This window comes from Humulus lupulus, chromosome 4, assembly GCF_963169125.1.
Source record: "Humulus lupulus chromosome 4, drHumLupu1.1, whole genome shotgun sequence".
In the NCBI taxonomy this organism is placed as follows: Eukaryota; Viridiplantae; Streptophyta; class Magnoliopsida; order Rosales; family Cannabaceae; genus Humulus; species Humulus lupulus.
In genome coordinates, this window is record NC_084796.1 from 46,540,937 (window position 1) to 46,558,616 (window position 17,680).

The 17,680-nt window shown below is 34.7% G+C and overlaps 1 protein-coding gene across 1 annotated transcript; it reads left to right on the forward strand.

Annotated features, from left to right (window-relative positions):
• Positions 1 to 13,073: 13,073 nt before the first annotated feature.
• On the forward strand, positions 13,074 to 16,247 carry LOC133830389 (uncharacterized). The gene is made up of 2 exons (XM_062260364.1): positions 13,074 to 13,665; positions 14,555 to 16,247. Exons 1-2 carry the CDS (start codon positions 13,180 to 13,182, stop codon positions 15,767 to 15,769), a joined length of 1,701 nt encoding a protein of 566 aa, XP_062116348.1. The 5' UTR covers positions 13,074 to 13,179; the 3' UTR covers positions 15,770 to 16,247.
• Positions 16,248 to 17,680: the final 1,433 nt, after the last annotated feature.

Sequence of the window (17,680 nt, forward strand, 5' to 3'; positions counted from 1 at the left end):
TTGCCTCCAGCAACCATGCGTCTCAGCCTTGACTTCGCCTTGAGTTGCGGCTCTAATTCCATTTTTTCTCAAATTACTTCTTTCAACCCGTCTCTTCATCCAAAACCAACTTTTAATCGTCCTTAGCGTTATTTTGAGTCCAACAATCGTCGAAAGCGTCATTTTCCCACCATTTTCACTTCGTTTTACATTTTTCTCGTGATTCATCGCACCAACCTACAACATAGAAAAACAAAAGTGTAATCTTGCACAAAACACATATAAAGACTCAAGATTACCACAAAAACACATTCTAAAATGACACTAAAATGAAGTTATCATGTGCATATATCGGTTTCTTACCTCGATTCCTAAGCAATTAAGCAATGCAAACCCGAGCACAATCCTTTTCTCCCGAGCCTAGTGGTACTCCCTAGTCACAACATAATAAGAACTATTCATCAAGAATTGAGATAATAAAGGCTTTAAGACCAAGCCCTAGCCCCCCATAACCTCAAATTCTACTAAATCGAGTAGTAGAATCTTTCTCGAGCCCTTAGACTTGGGTTTCCAGAACCCAAATCCTAATTTCCAAAATTGTCCCAATTAGCATCGCGGCGGCCACCACTAAGGGTTGCGGCACTTTACTTGGCAGAGAGCCAACTGAGGAGTCCCTCATAATTTGCGCTGTGACGCTAAGGCGGTCTGAGGCATCACCCAGCCTCAAGAACACTCAAGCGGGTCATGGTGCTCTTCCCAAGCGTCGCGGCGCCACCCCAAAATCCAGAAAGTTTGACGATTTTTAGAAACCACAACTCTACCAAATTCATCCCAAACTCGATTTCAATCAAATTCCAACTACCAGAACAACTCCAACAACATAGAAATACAAAATACAACCCTCAAAACCCTCTAAAACACAACCAAACTCAACATTCAATGATTCTCCCTAGAACACAAAAACATAAATTCAAAGAAACTCAAGAACTGAATAGCCACTTAGAATTCAAGTTTCCCACTGGATTCCCAAAGCTTTACAGCCTCTAATCCCCAAGAACAAGCCTTCAATTCCCTCAAAGGATGGCCTTTAAGTCTAAAGTTCAACAAACTTCTCTTCAAAAGCAAAAGAGAACTTCCAAGAGAGAGAGAGAAAGAGAGGGGGGGGGGGGAATGGTCTGAGTTATCAACTCAGCACCTAGACTATTCCCACTTAATGGTCCCAAAAGACCAATATGTCCCTACCCCACAAGTCTCTCCCAAATCTCTCTAAGGGCAAAAAAGGTCATTCACCACAAAATCTCCACTAAACCTCAAATTTTATTTATAATTCCCAATTAAAATCCACTGATCACAAAATGTAAATGTTTTCCCCAAATATAACTGATCCTCCAATGAGTCCTGATAACTCACCAAATTACCAAAGATACCCTTAGGCTCATCCGAAACGGGTATTTATCCACGTTGTGACTTTAACGCTACTTTACTCAAAAGGATCTACTCCTGCAAAATATCTCAAATATACCCACATAACAATGTGGGCTCAACCATATAGTACATATAATTACAACTATACCCACATCGGATTAAAATTACAAAAATGCCCTTTTTAACAGAAACGGACCTATAAACACATTTAATACACTTAAACATGCATAATCAGTCATATTATAATATAAATCATGTAATTCACATAATCACATAAATATTCAATAAAACCATGCATAATTCTAGTTATGCCCTCCTGGCACCCTAATCAAGGAACTAAGTCTTATTAGGAATTATGGGATGTTACAAATATCCTCTCCTTATTGAAATTTTGTCCTCAAAATTTATCTAAATAGTTCGAGGTACTGATACCATATATCTGTCTCTAATTCCCAGGTCGCTTACTTGACCTTACTGTTCCTCCATAATATATTAACCAGAGGAATAGTCTTGTTTCTCAAGACTTTATCTTTTCTATCCAGGATATGAACCGGTCGTTCCTCATAGGATAAATTTTCTTGTAGCTCCAGATCCTCTCTAGGATCTCAAAGGGTCTCACAAACCTAGGGCTCAACTTTTCCTTCTTCCCAAACTGCTACACTCCTCTCAAAGGTGAAACTCAAAGGAAGACATAGTCCCCAACTTGGAACTCTATATATGTACGCTTAGGATCAATGTAGCTCTTCTGTCTACTCTGTGAAGCAAGCATCTGAGCTCTAATCTTCTCAATAACCTCAGTGGTACTCTGCAGTGCTTCAGGACCCAAATATTTCCTCTCACCTCTTTCATGCCAATGGATGGGTGATATACATTTCCTACCATACAACATCTCATGCGGAGCCACTCCAATAGTCGACTAATAGTTGTTGTTGTAGAAAAATTCAATCAAAGGCAAATATTTACGCCATGACCCTTCAAAGTCCAATACACACGCCTGAAGCGTGTCTTCTAGTATCTAAATCATCCTCTCAGATTGTCCATCTTTCTGAGTATGATAGCCGGTACTAAACTTCAACTGTGTACCCATAGCCTTCTGTAAACTTCCCCAAAACATGGAACTATAGGTGGGACACCGATCTGGAAAATAGACTTCGGAGCTCCCATGAAGAGGTACACTCTCTTTTACATGTAGCTCAGCATACTGACCCACCGTAAAATTTGTCCAGATAGGAAAAAAGGCGAGCCAACTTGGTATATCAATCCACAATCATCCAAATAGAATCAAGCTGACTCAGTGTCCTGGGAAATCCAACTATGAAGTCCATAATAATGTCCTCCCATTTCCATCCAGGAATACCCAAAGGCCATAATAGCCCTGCTGGCCTCTGGTGTTCAGCTTTCACCTGTTGTACGTCAAACACTTAGCCACATAGTCAATCACATCTTTCTTCATCCTAGGCCACTAATACGGAGTCTTTGAATCCTAATATATCTTCATGGTGCCTGGATGTAGTGAATATGCTGTAGTATGGGATTCACCCAGAATTTCCCGCCTGATAACAACATCCATCAGAACACAGATCCGATCATTGTACCATAATAAACCCATCTCTAAAACAATATAGTCCTTAGCAACTTCAGCTAGGACGTCCTCTCTATACCTCATCAACTGAGGATCACTCATTTGACCTTCCTTAACTCTCTCTCTCTAGAAGAGTAGATTGCAAGATATTGCTGACTAACTAGGCCACCACAAACTCAATTCCCGCTAAAATCATATCCTCTCCTAATTCTCTGGGTATCTTCTTTTAACTGAATAATTGTTCTGGACCTTTCTGCCACCACATTGGATTTCCCTGGATGATAAAAAATTTCACAGCTATAATCTTTTACCAACTCTAACCAACATTTTAGTTTCATCCTCAAATCCTTATGAGTAGAGAAGTACTTCCGACTCTTGTGATCAATGTAAATCTGACACTTCTCTCCTTACGAGTAGTGTCACCACACCTTCAGTGCAAATACCACTGCTGCTAACCCCAAGTCATGTGCAGGGTATCACTGTTCGTATTCCTTGAACTATCGTGATGCATAGGCAATCACCTTCCCAGCCTGTATAAGAACCCAACCTAAACCCTGCCTCGATGCATCACAATAAATTGCAAACTTTACTTAATCTAATGGAAGACTCAACACTGGAGCAGTAATCAATCGTTGCTTCCACTCTTGGAAGTTGTTCTCATAGTTTTTTGATCATGCAAACTTCAGATTCTTGAGTGTCAACTTTATCAGTAGTGTAGCAATTCTTGAGAATCCTTCTACGAAACGTCGGTAATACCCTACCACTCCAAGGAAAATATTAACCTCAGAAGCATTCCTTGGCCTTGTCCAATCTCTAACTGCCTCAACCTTGGCCAGATCCACCTTCATCCCATCTTTGCTAACAATGTGACTGAAAAATGTCACCTGAGGTAACACTTCTTGAACTTGGCATACAATTTGTGCTCCCTCAGTCTCTGTAATACCAACCGAAGATACTGCAAATGCTCTGTCTCTAATTGAGAGCAAATCAATATATCTTTGATGGAGATCATCACAAATCTATCTAGATAATCCTTGAACACTCTGTTAATCAAATCCATGAAACTTTGTATGAAAAGTTGTCTTAAGTATGTCTTCCTATTTTATCCTCAGCTGGGGATGGCTAGATCGAAGATCAATATTCGAGAACACTGTCTTGCCTTGCAACTGGTCAATTAAGTCATCAATCCTTGGCAGTGGATACTTATTCTTGATGGTCAACTTATTCAACTCTCTGTATTCAGCACACATCCTCAATGACCCATCTTTTTTCTTCACAAACAAAAACTGCTGCATCCCATGGTGAGAAGCTAGATTTTATATGCCCATAATGAAGTAACTCTTGTAACTGTACCTTCAATTCTGTCCATTCTGCTGGAACCATTCTAGATGATGCCAAAGATACCGATTTATCCATGTGTCAATCCCGTAGTAAACTCAATCTCCCAACGTGATAACAATCCCAGTAAATCCTCAAGAAGCCCATCCAAAACCTCACTGGCCAATCTATTTCCCTCTGGTCTAGCTGATATAACCCTCGTGGTGTCCACCACAATAGCTAGGAATCTCGTGAACACAAACAGGTCCTTTCTTTAAAACTCAAAAGTCACCATTTTTTCTCTTACAAACTATGGTTGCTTCATGCTTGGTTAACCAGTCCATACCCATAATCATAACAAAGTCTTAATTGACTAGCTCAATCGGATCTGCTGATAACTCTCTACTATCAACCTCTACCAATAATGTTCTAACCCATCTCCTGCAGACTACCAATTCCCCAATAGGCAATAAGATTCCAAATCCCACATCATAATAATCACATGGTCTGCACAATCTATCAATCCCTCTACTAGATACAAACAAATTCGTAGTACCAAAATCAATCAGCACAATATAAGCAGAATCAGAACTAGAAAGCTGACCTGTCACTTCTGAAGGACTAGCCCCAGCCTCTAATTGCATTAACGCAAACACTCGAGCTGGAGTCAAGCTGTCCGCCCTCTTTGGTTCTTCATTCCTCAGACTTGGGAAATCCTTCCTAAGGTGCCCAACCATTCCACATAAGAAGCATGCCCTCGCTCGACATTTCCCAAATGGCGCCTCTTGCACCGGTCGCATTATGGGTAAGTCTTCTAGTCTTCACCTTCTACCTAATAATGTGGTCACAATGCACATAACATATAAAAATTACAAATACACCATCAACGGGTCAAAATTATGAAAATATCATCTTTTATCAAAAGTGGATCTTTAAACACATTTAATACACATAAGCATGCATATTCAATTATATAATAATATAATTCACAATAATACAATTCATGCCCTCAAACACATGCTATTTAAGGTACTAAACCCCGTTAAGAGTTTTGGAGGCTACATATATTCTTTACTTTCTACATATTACAACAATATTTTTGAATTTTTTGTAGTAATAAGTGCTCACATTCAACGAACTAAATAACCTGCGTTAGCCTACCTTTTTTGCGGCAACATAATGTGATGCTGTAATAAGACCCTTGTAGCGACAAAGCAACTACAATGTTTTTTGTTTTTGTTTTTGTTTTTTTTTTTTGCAGCAACTTTTAAGGCTTATTGGGGCAACAACTATTGCCGCAATGGAAATATTTTCTTGTAGTAATGGGGACCTATTTATCATAAAATAATATTTGAAAAAAAAAGTGAATTATATATTACACAATGTTAATAATTCAAAATACTAAATAATATCTCAAATAAAATTAAATATTTTAAAAAAGCTACTAATATACTTGTTGACATAATAACGTGGAAAATATATATTGACAAGGACTAGAAAAAAAGAACATTTCCAATTACCAAGAGTAATCGCTAATGTTCAAGGTCGCCTAACTTCATAAGGTTGAGGTTGTCATAGTTGGGATCACAGGTGCATTCCAAACAAGACTAATCACTACTACAAAAAAAAGACTTTTGTGCCACGATTTGGGTTATCGTGTGACATAGACCCGCGAAGCAAAAGGTCTAGATGTAAAAAGGGAATTATTCCTCCACTAGTCTTGTGGCACCAAAACTTTTTTTTGCGCCACAAGTGTGGTGGAGCATTAAGTGTCTGTGTTTAATATGTATATGCACAAATCAAAATACAGAACAACCAAAGATCAAATTAAAAAGAAATCAGATTACATATGAACTCAAATTAATACATGCAACAAAAATAAATCATATACCCAAAACTATTTCAAAAAAAAGAAAAATCATATACCCAAAACTTAATTCATCTATTTAAATATCTAATTAAGTTAAACTAAAAAATAAAACCTAAATGAAACCTAACACACGCAAACGCACGCACCACGAAACTTACAAACAAAGACACAAAACATATCCTTTAAAGAAAAATCAAAGGAAAAAAAAAAAAAGAAAATTCTGGAAAAAAACTTAAAGAGAGAAAAGACATATCCCTTAAGTAAAAATCTAAAAAAAAATGAGAGAAAAATCTGGAAAAAAACACATAAAGAAAAAAAAAAAAAGAGGAATGACAAAGCAATGAACCCCTAAGCACCTACCCTTTGTCACCTCCCACGCCCAACACCTTTTGGAGCTCCGCAAGGTCTACAAAGAGAATAGGGAAAATTGAGAGAGAAGAGAAAGAGAGACCTTTTTTTTAAGAGGGAGATGGTGTGATGGGCGGTTTAGGGAAGAGGATGAGCTATGAGAGAGAGGGTTAGGGTTATTAAATAATGGGCTAACCTTTAATTTGTTTTTTAAATTCGATGTTTTTTGTGCCATGAAATTAGTGGCACAAAATGTTATTGTGCACTAGTATCGTGGTATAAAAGGTCTTTAGGCCTTAGCGAAATGAAGCAGACCTCTTCTGCGCCGAACATGATTTTTTGTTCAACTAATTTCATGGCACAAAATGTGAGTTATTACTCCACGAAAATCGTGGAGTAATAAATCACCAGTAAAGTCTTTACTCTACAACTTAAAAAGCATGCCATACAAATGTTGATACTTTAGGGGTATTTTGTAGTAGTTATGGGGATCGCCAAGGGAGGCATTGTACAAGAGAAGTCTTGGCCGCATGTAAGTGTTGTGATTATGGCTTTTCGACACAATTAGAATATTGTAATTTAGGATAATCAATCAAAATATACTAATATACACAATGGAAGAATAAAACACAAATTAGATCAAAGGAAAGAGATGATCTTTCTTGTGAGAAACCCTAGTTACATAAAATCATAAAGTTATGATTTAATGTAATAAATCAATGTAGATGAACATGAAGGCTTAGCATAATAGAAATTGTTGTAAAAAAAAACCTCTTTTCCTAGCCTCCAATAAAAGATTGCTTGAAGCTACTACAATGGTGGAATGAGTCTTGGGATTAATAAGCCTTGGTCTTCAAACAAGTCAAGCTTTCTTGATAAAGATCTTGGAGAAAACTAGTAATCTTTGCGAGTTAGAGAGAGAGAAAGTATTATAGGGAGAGAGTGGAGAGTGATCAGTTCACCAAAGTCTCAAATGAACCCTTTAATTAGTGTAGGAATCATCATTAGTGTTAACCAATGAGATTAGAGCATTTTAGACTAATTTTGCAGCCAAAATATGTAACTGTACGAATCCGTACAGAAGGCCCACACAATGCGTCACTTGCATGCAAGCGATGCGTTGCCTATCTGGGTTGTTGTAAGCCAGGTGATGCATCGCTATTGCACTGAATTTTGACCCCATACATTGGCCCAAAACACCTCCAAATGCCACCAAACATCTTGGGTACTCCTATATACTCCAAAGAAACACTTTGCACCCAAAAAAATAATTTTAAAATGCCTACAACAAAAGTCAACTCGCTCATGTTGACTTTAGTGAAATCGTTATTGCACCTTTTTGTGCATAACTAATTTCACTATGTATTTAACAAATCCTAGTCGTCTATCATTCTTGATCGCCTAATTTTTGTGATTGTCAACATTCCTGATAGAACAAATTGTGCTCACTTCAGCTCATGTAATATAGGGTCATTACTCATTCAAGAAGCGACCAAAGTCATTTAATTATAACTTTGTGTGTATAGCTTAGTCACATAACCTGAATGTAACCCGAACTCCTCACTATAAATAAGAAGAGAAAGAATCTGAATAGGGAGAGATATCTTTTAATGTCAAACACTAGTTAGCTCCATGTTTCTAGAGAGGTTTTATGTTATTAAGTGTAACCTAAGCCAAAGGGTGGTAGAAAACTCTATTGACTTTGTTTCACCAGATTCTATGTCCCTAAAGCTCATACATCAATAAAAGTGACTAAAGTGGGTATAGGTAAATTGTTAGGCCGAACCACTATAGATCCTCTCTTCATTTGTTATACTTTCAGCATTAATTACATCTTGAATACTTGAGCCCACTTTCACAAAACTTATTATTATTCTTTGGGTGTTTGACCAAAAAATGAGTCAACTATACTATAAAAACAACTAATGAAATAAATAAAATAAAAGGTAAATACTCATTTGGTACCCTATGTTTTATCAAAATCCAAACTTGGTACCTTGTGTTTCCAACAATACTCATTCTATGCCCTTTAATTGTAAATCGTACATATTTTGGTACCTTCAGCTCGAATTTGGTTAGCCTATTTTTTTAAAAAAAAATTATTAGATTACCCCTCCTATAAAGCGTCCACAACTCGACTCATCTTGATTTCATTGGAAGTCAAAGGCAATAGGTTTCGTCAAGAATGAGAGAAGTAGAATTAATTGATTTTCTTTTGTTTTTATTACTTTAAAATAATTTAAAATTATTTTGTGAATTAATACAACAAAAACAAAAATAAAAAACATTTATTTTTACTCTCCCCCATCTTTACTCTCTCTCTCATCTTTCTTCCTCGATCCCCTCTCTCCCCTAGTTGGTATTAAATTAGAAAAATAGGGTCGTAGTGGAAGGTGGTGGGGTTTTAAAATTTATTAATACCGAGTTAGGATTAATACACATATCAATACATTAAATCAATGCACATACTAGAACAGAAGAATACCTTTCGAAGCCTATCAAGTATCATTGTATCTTTTTGTATTATCCAATGATCTTCCTATCCGCATGTAGATTTGATTGAGACTCACACCAAAGTCTTCCAAGGCGATCCTCAAACACACAATGGCGTGTGTGGGCACATGAGATGCAAATATTTGACTTTTAGACTCTAGATATTCTCAACACATGATATCTAGAGAGTTTGCAGAAGAGAAGGCTTAGAGAGTTTTTTCAATTTTCATGCCTAGAAAATTATATCGACTGATACGTTTGACTTGTGTGTTTTAACATAGAGATTATAAAACAATTTATATATCTAATTCAAAACTAATTAGTTAAAGATATTTTATTTAATTATTGTTTTAATTTAATTATTTATTTTAATCAAATTAAAACAATAATTAAATAAACAATAACCATATTTAGATAGATTTAAATTTAAACAATTCAAATTCAAATCTCAAGCACATGGTAACACCTGTGTGGTGTCACTCACTGTGGAAGCACTGTGAGTGGCGTGTGGCACACTTCACTACCTGTAAATTTCTTATTTGTTTGTTTAATTAAAATTAAGACAATATATTTATTCATTTAAAATAATATAAATATTATTTCAAAAATAAATATCAGTTAATTCAGAATTAACCTTACCTTAATACATCAGTTTGAATAATTATCTTATACTAGGATAATATTTAACTCTCTTTAATATTAATCCAAACACTAATTAATATTAATTTGAACTAATATAAAGTTTTTCAAATAAAAACTAATTAGTTAAATAATTAATTAATTGCACATAATTATCAATTAGCCCGAAAATTAATTCTGTTGTAGTTTAGTCCTTTTCTCCAATGATCTTGCATATGACATCTTTACCCTTGACAATATAGGACAGAGGAAACTCGGGAACCATGAACCTATAATACTAAGCTTTAATAAACTAGTCTATTAACTAAACTATTTAATTAAATAATCTTATTGATTAAGTCCATTATTACTCCACTACAAGTATGCAATTGAACTCTTAGTAATTATAGAATTTTATTTACATAGTATTCTCTTGTTGTCCATTGATATAATCAATATATGTAGTTATATCATCAATTTATTGATTCGCTAATTAAAGTTGGTCAAGTATTACCATTTTACCCTTCTAATTACCTCTTGTTCTTTAAGTACCATTAATTCACCAGTGAATAATTAATTTATAATCATATTATAAATTTGAGCTCAATAACTATTCAGTTCCAGAATTAACCCTCAAGGGAACAAATATTTGATCCATTAGGAGAGTTTGGATTCCATTATTGTAAAATCATGTTCCCAGCCACTCAAGTTATTGAATCTCCAAAACAAAAGTCACTTGCCTCATTATATTGAGAACTTAACGAATGAATCAAAAGATCCAATATACATGAACATGAGTTCATGACTACTCAGGATTTAGACTGATCTACAAATGATCATCTTTTAAGATATGGATTAAATCTTTATGGAAAAATGTAAGTTTATAAAGAAATTAATTCACATTAGTCCAGTCATATATAATCTTAATTATATAAAATATAATTACTAAGATGTCTATCCATATCAATAATCTGAATCTAAATTACTTGCATCCTTCTGTATGCTTTGTAAACCGGATTAGTAACCATTGATTGAAGATTTCATACTTTAATATGTTGCTGACTATTTTATTCATTATATATGATATTAATTCTCTCGTACAGACACAAAATCATATTCTCATTAATGAATATAGAATTTTATAATATTTATGTATAAATTATTCAAACAATAATTATAATAATCAAATAAAATAAAAATTATACTTCTTTTTAAATCAATAATAATGTCTTTTCACAACACCCATTAATATAGGCCAAAGAGATTTAAGTCGCTAGCAAGTTAGATCCTCAAGGCCCTTCTGATTCACATATCTAAGTATCACTCACCCTCGGGGATCAGGTCGCCCAGAGCCTTCTTCAGTTTGGAACCCTACAATACCCATTAGCCCAGGACAAAGGAAAGGGTTAAGAAAATCGCTGGCAAGTTTGGCATCTTTTTTTTTTTTTTTCAATAGCTTAGTACGGAGAAGGGCGTAGAGGGGCGTGGTCTAGGCTAGATATGAGATTTTGTTTTGAAATTTATGCTTGTGATTAGAGGGAAGGAAGGATGAAGGACGACAATGATTGGGGACATTTGTGCTTGGGGAGAAACCTAGGTAAAGGGCTTGAGAAATATGTTGTTGTTCTTAGTTATTTATGGATTTTCATGATTTTGAATCTATTATTGAGTCTGTTTTTTTTTTCAAGTCAGTTTCTTCAATCTAAGATGAATGGTTGAAGGGAAGTGGATAGGTTGTGAAGGAGAAGAGATGAGAGGAGATGAGATGAGTTCGTGGTGGGAGGAATGAGCAACAAAAGGTTTGGGTTTGAAAGTGAAAAGGGAGGATCAATGAAGAAAGGTGAGAGAGAAATTGTGAAGATGGGGAGAGAGAAAATAAATATTCTTTATTTTTGTTTTATTCATTCAAAAATATTTTTTAATTATTTTAAAATAACAAAAACAAAAGAAAATCAATTAATTTATTAAAAAGAGGGAGTAATTTGATCATATTATAAAATAGATTCTTCAAATTCAAGGAGAAACTACCATTTACAATTAGAGTGTGAAAATTATTGGAAATACAAAGTAAGAAGTTTTAAATTTCAATAAACATGCTACCAAATGAATATTTATCCTAAAATAAATATTAAAAAAAAATTAAATAAGCTTCTTTTGTGATAGATAATGACATCCGTCTCACCCCATTTAACACTTCATCACGTCCTAGTCGTATTTTCCGTTTAAACGAATAATCCCCACCTCTAATAGGGGAGGAGGGTCCCCTGCAAGACAAATGGACGTCCCGAATTTTAATAAAACAAATGATTTTGCATCTTTCTTTAATTACGAAGAGAGTTTAGTTCTCACAAAAAGTAATATACACAACTCTGACAAAAAACACAAAAACAATAATAGCTGGATAACAAACAAAAGCCCCATCTGTTGTTAGAGCACTTCTAATGGATGATCTACTCTATCATTTAAAATATCTCATCAAAATACATTTTTTTTTTCTATTTTATCTTTAAGTTTTACATTATACCATACATCAGATTCTCTATATATTTCTCTATATCATTTAAATATTATATCTTTAAACATATTTTATTACTTAAAGTAAAATAAAATAATTAAAAAAAAAAGAAATAATAAATATATACTAAATGGAGAGAGAAAAAAAAATAATATTAAAATATTATATAAATGATACGTAAATATTATGTAAATGTACATATGGATTAATTGGAGTTTGTGCATAGCTATTATAAATATATGTATAAAGGAGCTGATAGAAGATGTTTTTATGAGTTTTAGCTAAATATTATAGAGAAAGTGTATTACAAAATATATCACAAAAACATACATTTTTATAATTTACTTCAAACTTTTACATTATATCATACATCTGCTTATCTATTTTTTCTCTACATTATTTATATATTATATTTTTTAAAATATTTTATTCATTTTAAGAAATAAAATAATTAAATATAATAGTATCACACTTATATATATACAATTTTTTAAAAAAAAAATAATAACATATTTATAATTTGATAAATAGTATTTCACTACATATAGAAAAATACTATTTATTTAGGGAAAACATCACCTAAGATTCCTTAAATTTTTTCTCTCTATATTATAAAAAAATAATTTACTGGATGCTCAATTCCGAAATCAGAAATATAGTTATTCTTTTAGAAAAATAAAAGATAGAAAGATTGAGTGAAACGAGTCTGAGTTTGACAACGAGGTGTGTAACGACGACGGTGAGCTTATGGATCTGGATCCGAAAATTATATTATTTTAAAAATTACATATAAAATACCAAATCATATACTATACTGTAAGTAAGCTATTGTCTTAATTTAGTAACGGTTGTAAAAAGTGAAAACAATATATTTTTTTTGTCAAATATTTATAATATATATATATATTTTGTTTGCTTTAGCTATTTAATTTTCCTAGGGAGATATCAGGGACAATATTTTCTCAACAAAATAAAAAAGCCCCGTCCTTGTAAATAAAAGAAAGAAAGGAAAATAAAGAAAGATTGAATGAAATGGAGAAGAGGCGTCTGAGTTGGAACAACAAGTGGGTGACGACAGCGGCGAGCATATGGATCCAGTGTCTCGTGGGTGCATCGTACACCTTCGGAATCTACTCCTCCGCTCTCAAGTCCAGCCAGGGCTACAACCAATCCACTCTCGACACCGTCTCTGTTTTCAAGGACATCGGTGCTAACGCCGGTATCTTATCCGGTCTCCTGTACGACGCCGTTACGACGCAACGATGGCGTTCGTCGTTCCTCGGCAGGTGGGTGAGTGGGCCTTGGGTTGTCCTGGCGACTGGAGCAGCCCAATTCTTCGTGGGTTACTTCTTCATGTGGGCCGCCGTCGCCGGCCTCATTTCCCGGCCTCCGGTTATCGTCATGTGTTTGTTTATGTTCTTCGGGGCCCACGGCCAAACTTTCTTCAACACCACTAATGTCGTCACTGGGGCCCACAATTTTTCTGGTTATAGTGGTACCATCGTCGGTATAATGAAGGTATGTATATATACCTAATATAGATGTTTTGTTATTAAATTATATTTATTACAATTAAATGTTTTTTCGGTTAACAATTTATTTTCTTTTGTTTGTTAAATGAAATTCAGGTGTTTAGTGATTTATTTTTAATTAAAAAAAGTAGCGATTGTAGAGGCTTCCTTGGTGGGGCCTACTTGGAATGTCTTAGTTTTGTATAAACCTTATAAGTGGAAGAAAAGAAGTCGTGGATTGATTCAGGTTCACTAGGATTTAGTTATACAATTAGCCCAGAAAAGTGTACCATTTTGAATTGATTGATTTTTTGCTTGTTCACATGGAAATTTGAATTTTTTTCTGGGACTTGAAATTGACACTACTCACACCAGCCACTCACTTTACCGGTTGCCCTGGCCTCAAGTCTCAAGTACCTGTGTTAGTATTTTAAGCCTTAATAACAACTAAACTAATATGTCTTTTTTCACTCTAGACATCAACATTTTGGCTCGTAAAATGTTCAAAAGGTTGTTTAGGGAATATGGAGCTGCCTGTCATCTCATTCTAAAGGATATTCTCAGCATTACCCATTTGATTTTCCCTAGAAGTCTCAAATGTTGATTACCCTTATATTTTATTCAGAATATTGCTAGATGCACCAATGGTGTCCAATATATCTTGATATAATATATCCTTATTGGTATAATTTAATATCTAATCTCTTATATTTTAATTACAAATAAAATATATATAGAACTTTATACTTAATTGCTTTAATTAATTAATATGAAAGTAGTGTTGGGTACTTTTGTTTATTTTGTTGCATGATTAGCATAAATTTTTATAGTGAATAGTATTGTAACATGATAATGAAATCCATACGAAAATTCTACATTTTATTTCTTGGTGTCAGGGCTTTCTTGGTCTTAGTGGGGCAATACAGGTTCAATTTTATAACATATTGTGCAAAGACAATCCAAGCAATTTTCTTCTTATGCTTGCCCTTTTGCCCACGTTGGTCTCCATCGTACTATTGGCATTTGTAAGAATACATGAAGCAAATAAAGGAGATGAGAAAAAGTATCTGGATGCTTTCTCTGTGGTTGCTCTGGTCATTGTTGTCTATCTCATGATAATAATAATCTTGGAAAATGTCTTAACTCTATCAATTTGGTCACGTATATCTGTCTTTGTACTTCTTCTGCTTCTACTAAGCTCTCCTCTTGGAATAGCAATCAAAGCACAGTGTGAGGAGTCAAAACTAGCTGTGGAAACATCTTCAACCGAGACTAATCCACTACTCGAAAAGTTTTACGCTTCAACATCATCAACGAGCTCAGCTCATGAAGAAAGTTCTTTAAATTATCATGAAGAACTACCTACTTCCGATCAGGGTCAAGTAAAGGTTGCTACAGATTTCACTTTGCAACCTTATGAAGAAGAAGAAGAGATGAACCTTTTGAAAGCAATGGGTACTATTAACTTTTGGTTGTTGTTTTTAGCTATGTTTAGTGGAATGGGTGCTGGTGTGGCCACCATAAACAACATGAATCAATTGGGAACTTCTTTTGGCTATACAACACTAGAGATAACATCTTTTGTCTCTCTATGGAGTATATGGAATTTTCTTGGCCGGCTTGGAGCAGGGTACTTGTCAGATTTTTTGCTCCATACAAGAGGATGGGCAAGGCCATTGCTCATTGCCATCACTCAAGCAATTATGGCTGCTGGACAAATTTTCATTGCCTCCGGTGTTCGGGGAAATCTGTATGTTGGCTCCATCTTGGTGGGGATATGTTATGGTGCACAGTGGTCACTAATGCCAACAATCTGTAAAGAAATATTTGGTATAAGGCACATGGGTACTATTTTTAACACCATTGCCATAGCCAGCCCTGTAGGATCTTACATATATTCTGTAAGAATAATTGGGTATATATATGACAAAGAAGCTTCAGAAAACATTTGTACCGGCACTCATTGCTTCATGACATCTTTTTTCATCATGGCAGCTGTTAATTGTGTTGGGTGTTTGGTTGGTTTAACATTGTTCCTTAGAACGAGAAGGTTCTATAAGTTGGTTGTTCTCAAAAGATTGCAGAGTTCATCAAGACAATTGCTGCAGTGATCAATAGGTATTTATACTTTGTTGTTTAACAAGCAAAAAGTGTTGGCACTTGGCAGAGGGAGTCACATATAGTAGTGCTACAAATGGCTAGTTGTTGATTTATTATGTTCACAATTTTGTGATTGTTGGTGAGAGAACTCTTTATGGATGAAAAGTGAAGGTTTCTCATGTGTGGATGTTTATTGTGAACTTGGCTTTCTTGGAGTTGAATATGGTCATGTCAAGCTCTCTTATGTCTTAGCATAAAAGGTTCAGTCGTCATTAGCATTTTCTGATTTTAGATATCAGATCAGGACTCTGCTAAGATTGTTAATTGTGTGAGTTAATATGGACTCATCACCAGGTACTATATATTTCTTATTTGGTTTTGGATTTGTTATAAGCCTATCTATAAGTATAGGTCTGTTAAAGTTTTATGATTTGTTTTTCAAGACTATAATCTGAATGAATGAGCATTAGTTATTCATTTGCTCCCTTATTTTGTTCTCTCTCTACATTCTTTTCTCCTATCTTCTCAATATTCATATTCTAAGTAACTATTTATACAAACAATTTGTGTTTCTTTTTTACATATTCATACAAAAACAAAATAAAATAACTTTATATTTCATCTATTATTTTATCAATGAATTTTATAAAAAAATTAAGAAATACGAGAAGCTTCATGAAATATTTAAGTTTATGATTACAGATTTACAATATAACATAGCGTAATCATTTTAAAATATTTATGAATTAGAAGATTATAATCGTATAATTTAATTATTTCAAGTAAGAATTAATGTAAAATAAATATTTTCTTATACATATAAAAAAATCAATGTCTTTATAATTTTTTTATTTGGGTTGTTGCAAAATATAATTTTGCTAGAAAAAACATTTTAAGACTAAAGAATTTGGTACGAAACTTGCGAAAACCGGTCATTTATATATTTCAGTACCAAGAAATGTGGACAGATGTTAACTCGTAGGTTTCATCACTTATTACGTATGAAATGATTAAAAGAACAAGTGTCCCAACGAAAATGAAAAAAAGAAACAAAAGCATCGACATCAAATTTGTTAAAATAAAAGAATAGCACCCGATTATTTTTCAACTTGTTATACCCAAAAATTGGAGAATGCATCCTAGGAGGCTAAGGAGAATGCATCTAGGAGAGTGCCTCCTAGGAGAGCTAAGGGGAGTGGTCCTAGAAGACTCCAAGGAGGATGTGGTCCTAGGAGACCCCAAGGAGGGTGTGGTCCTAGGAGACCCCAAGGGTGTGTAGGAGGCAAGCCTCCCAAGGTTTTCTAAGTGTTGGCTCGAACGTGTCCAAGGTAAATAGCTAAGGAGGAGGAGTCTCATGCAAGAGAATGGAGACTTAGACTTTCATAAGGAAAGTCTATACAATGTTCGATCGGACATGTTTGGGAGATGCTAAAGAAGGTTGCCTCAATGTTGTCCAAGGTGAGGTTGCCTCAATGTTGTCCAAGGTGAGGTTCCCTCAATATTGTCCAAGGTGAGGTTCCCTCAATATTGTCCAAGGTGAGGTTCCCTCAATGTTGTTCAAGGTGAGGTGCCAAGGAGGTTGCCTCAGACCACCTTAGTCCGAGGAGAAGCCAAGGAGATTGGTTCAAGGAGGAACATGGCATGCTAGAGGAGAGTGCATGTTAGAGGAGAGAAGTGCATCTCCTACCACCATGCACGTTCAACCTACCACCATGCACGTTCAACCAGCCCTTGCATGGGTAGCGAGTAGGAGGTGGACCAACTAGCTAGAGGAGACTAAGTCAGATACAACTTCAACAACATGCGCGGGAATCTCTCATTCTTCCCACAAATGGGGAGTTTGTTACATTTTGAATGTTGAATGTTTATTTGTAATATAAATATAATAAATATAATAAAATATCCCTATTATAAGGGGATAT

What these genes read in the sequence shown, in the direction of transcription:
- LOC133830389 (XM_062260364.1), top strand. Translation starts at nt 13,180, where the DNA reads ATGGAGAAGAGGCGTCTGAGTTGGAACAACAAGTGGGTGACGACAGCG. An exon ending in CCATCGTCGGTATAATGAAG is followed by an intron (nt 13,666 to 14,554) that starts GTATGTATATAT and finishes TCTTGGTGTCAG; the next exon opens with GGCTTTCTTGGTCTTAGTGG.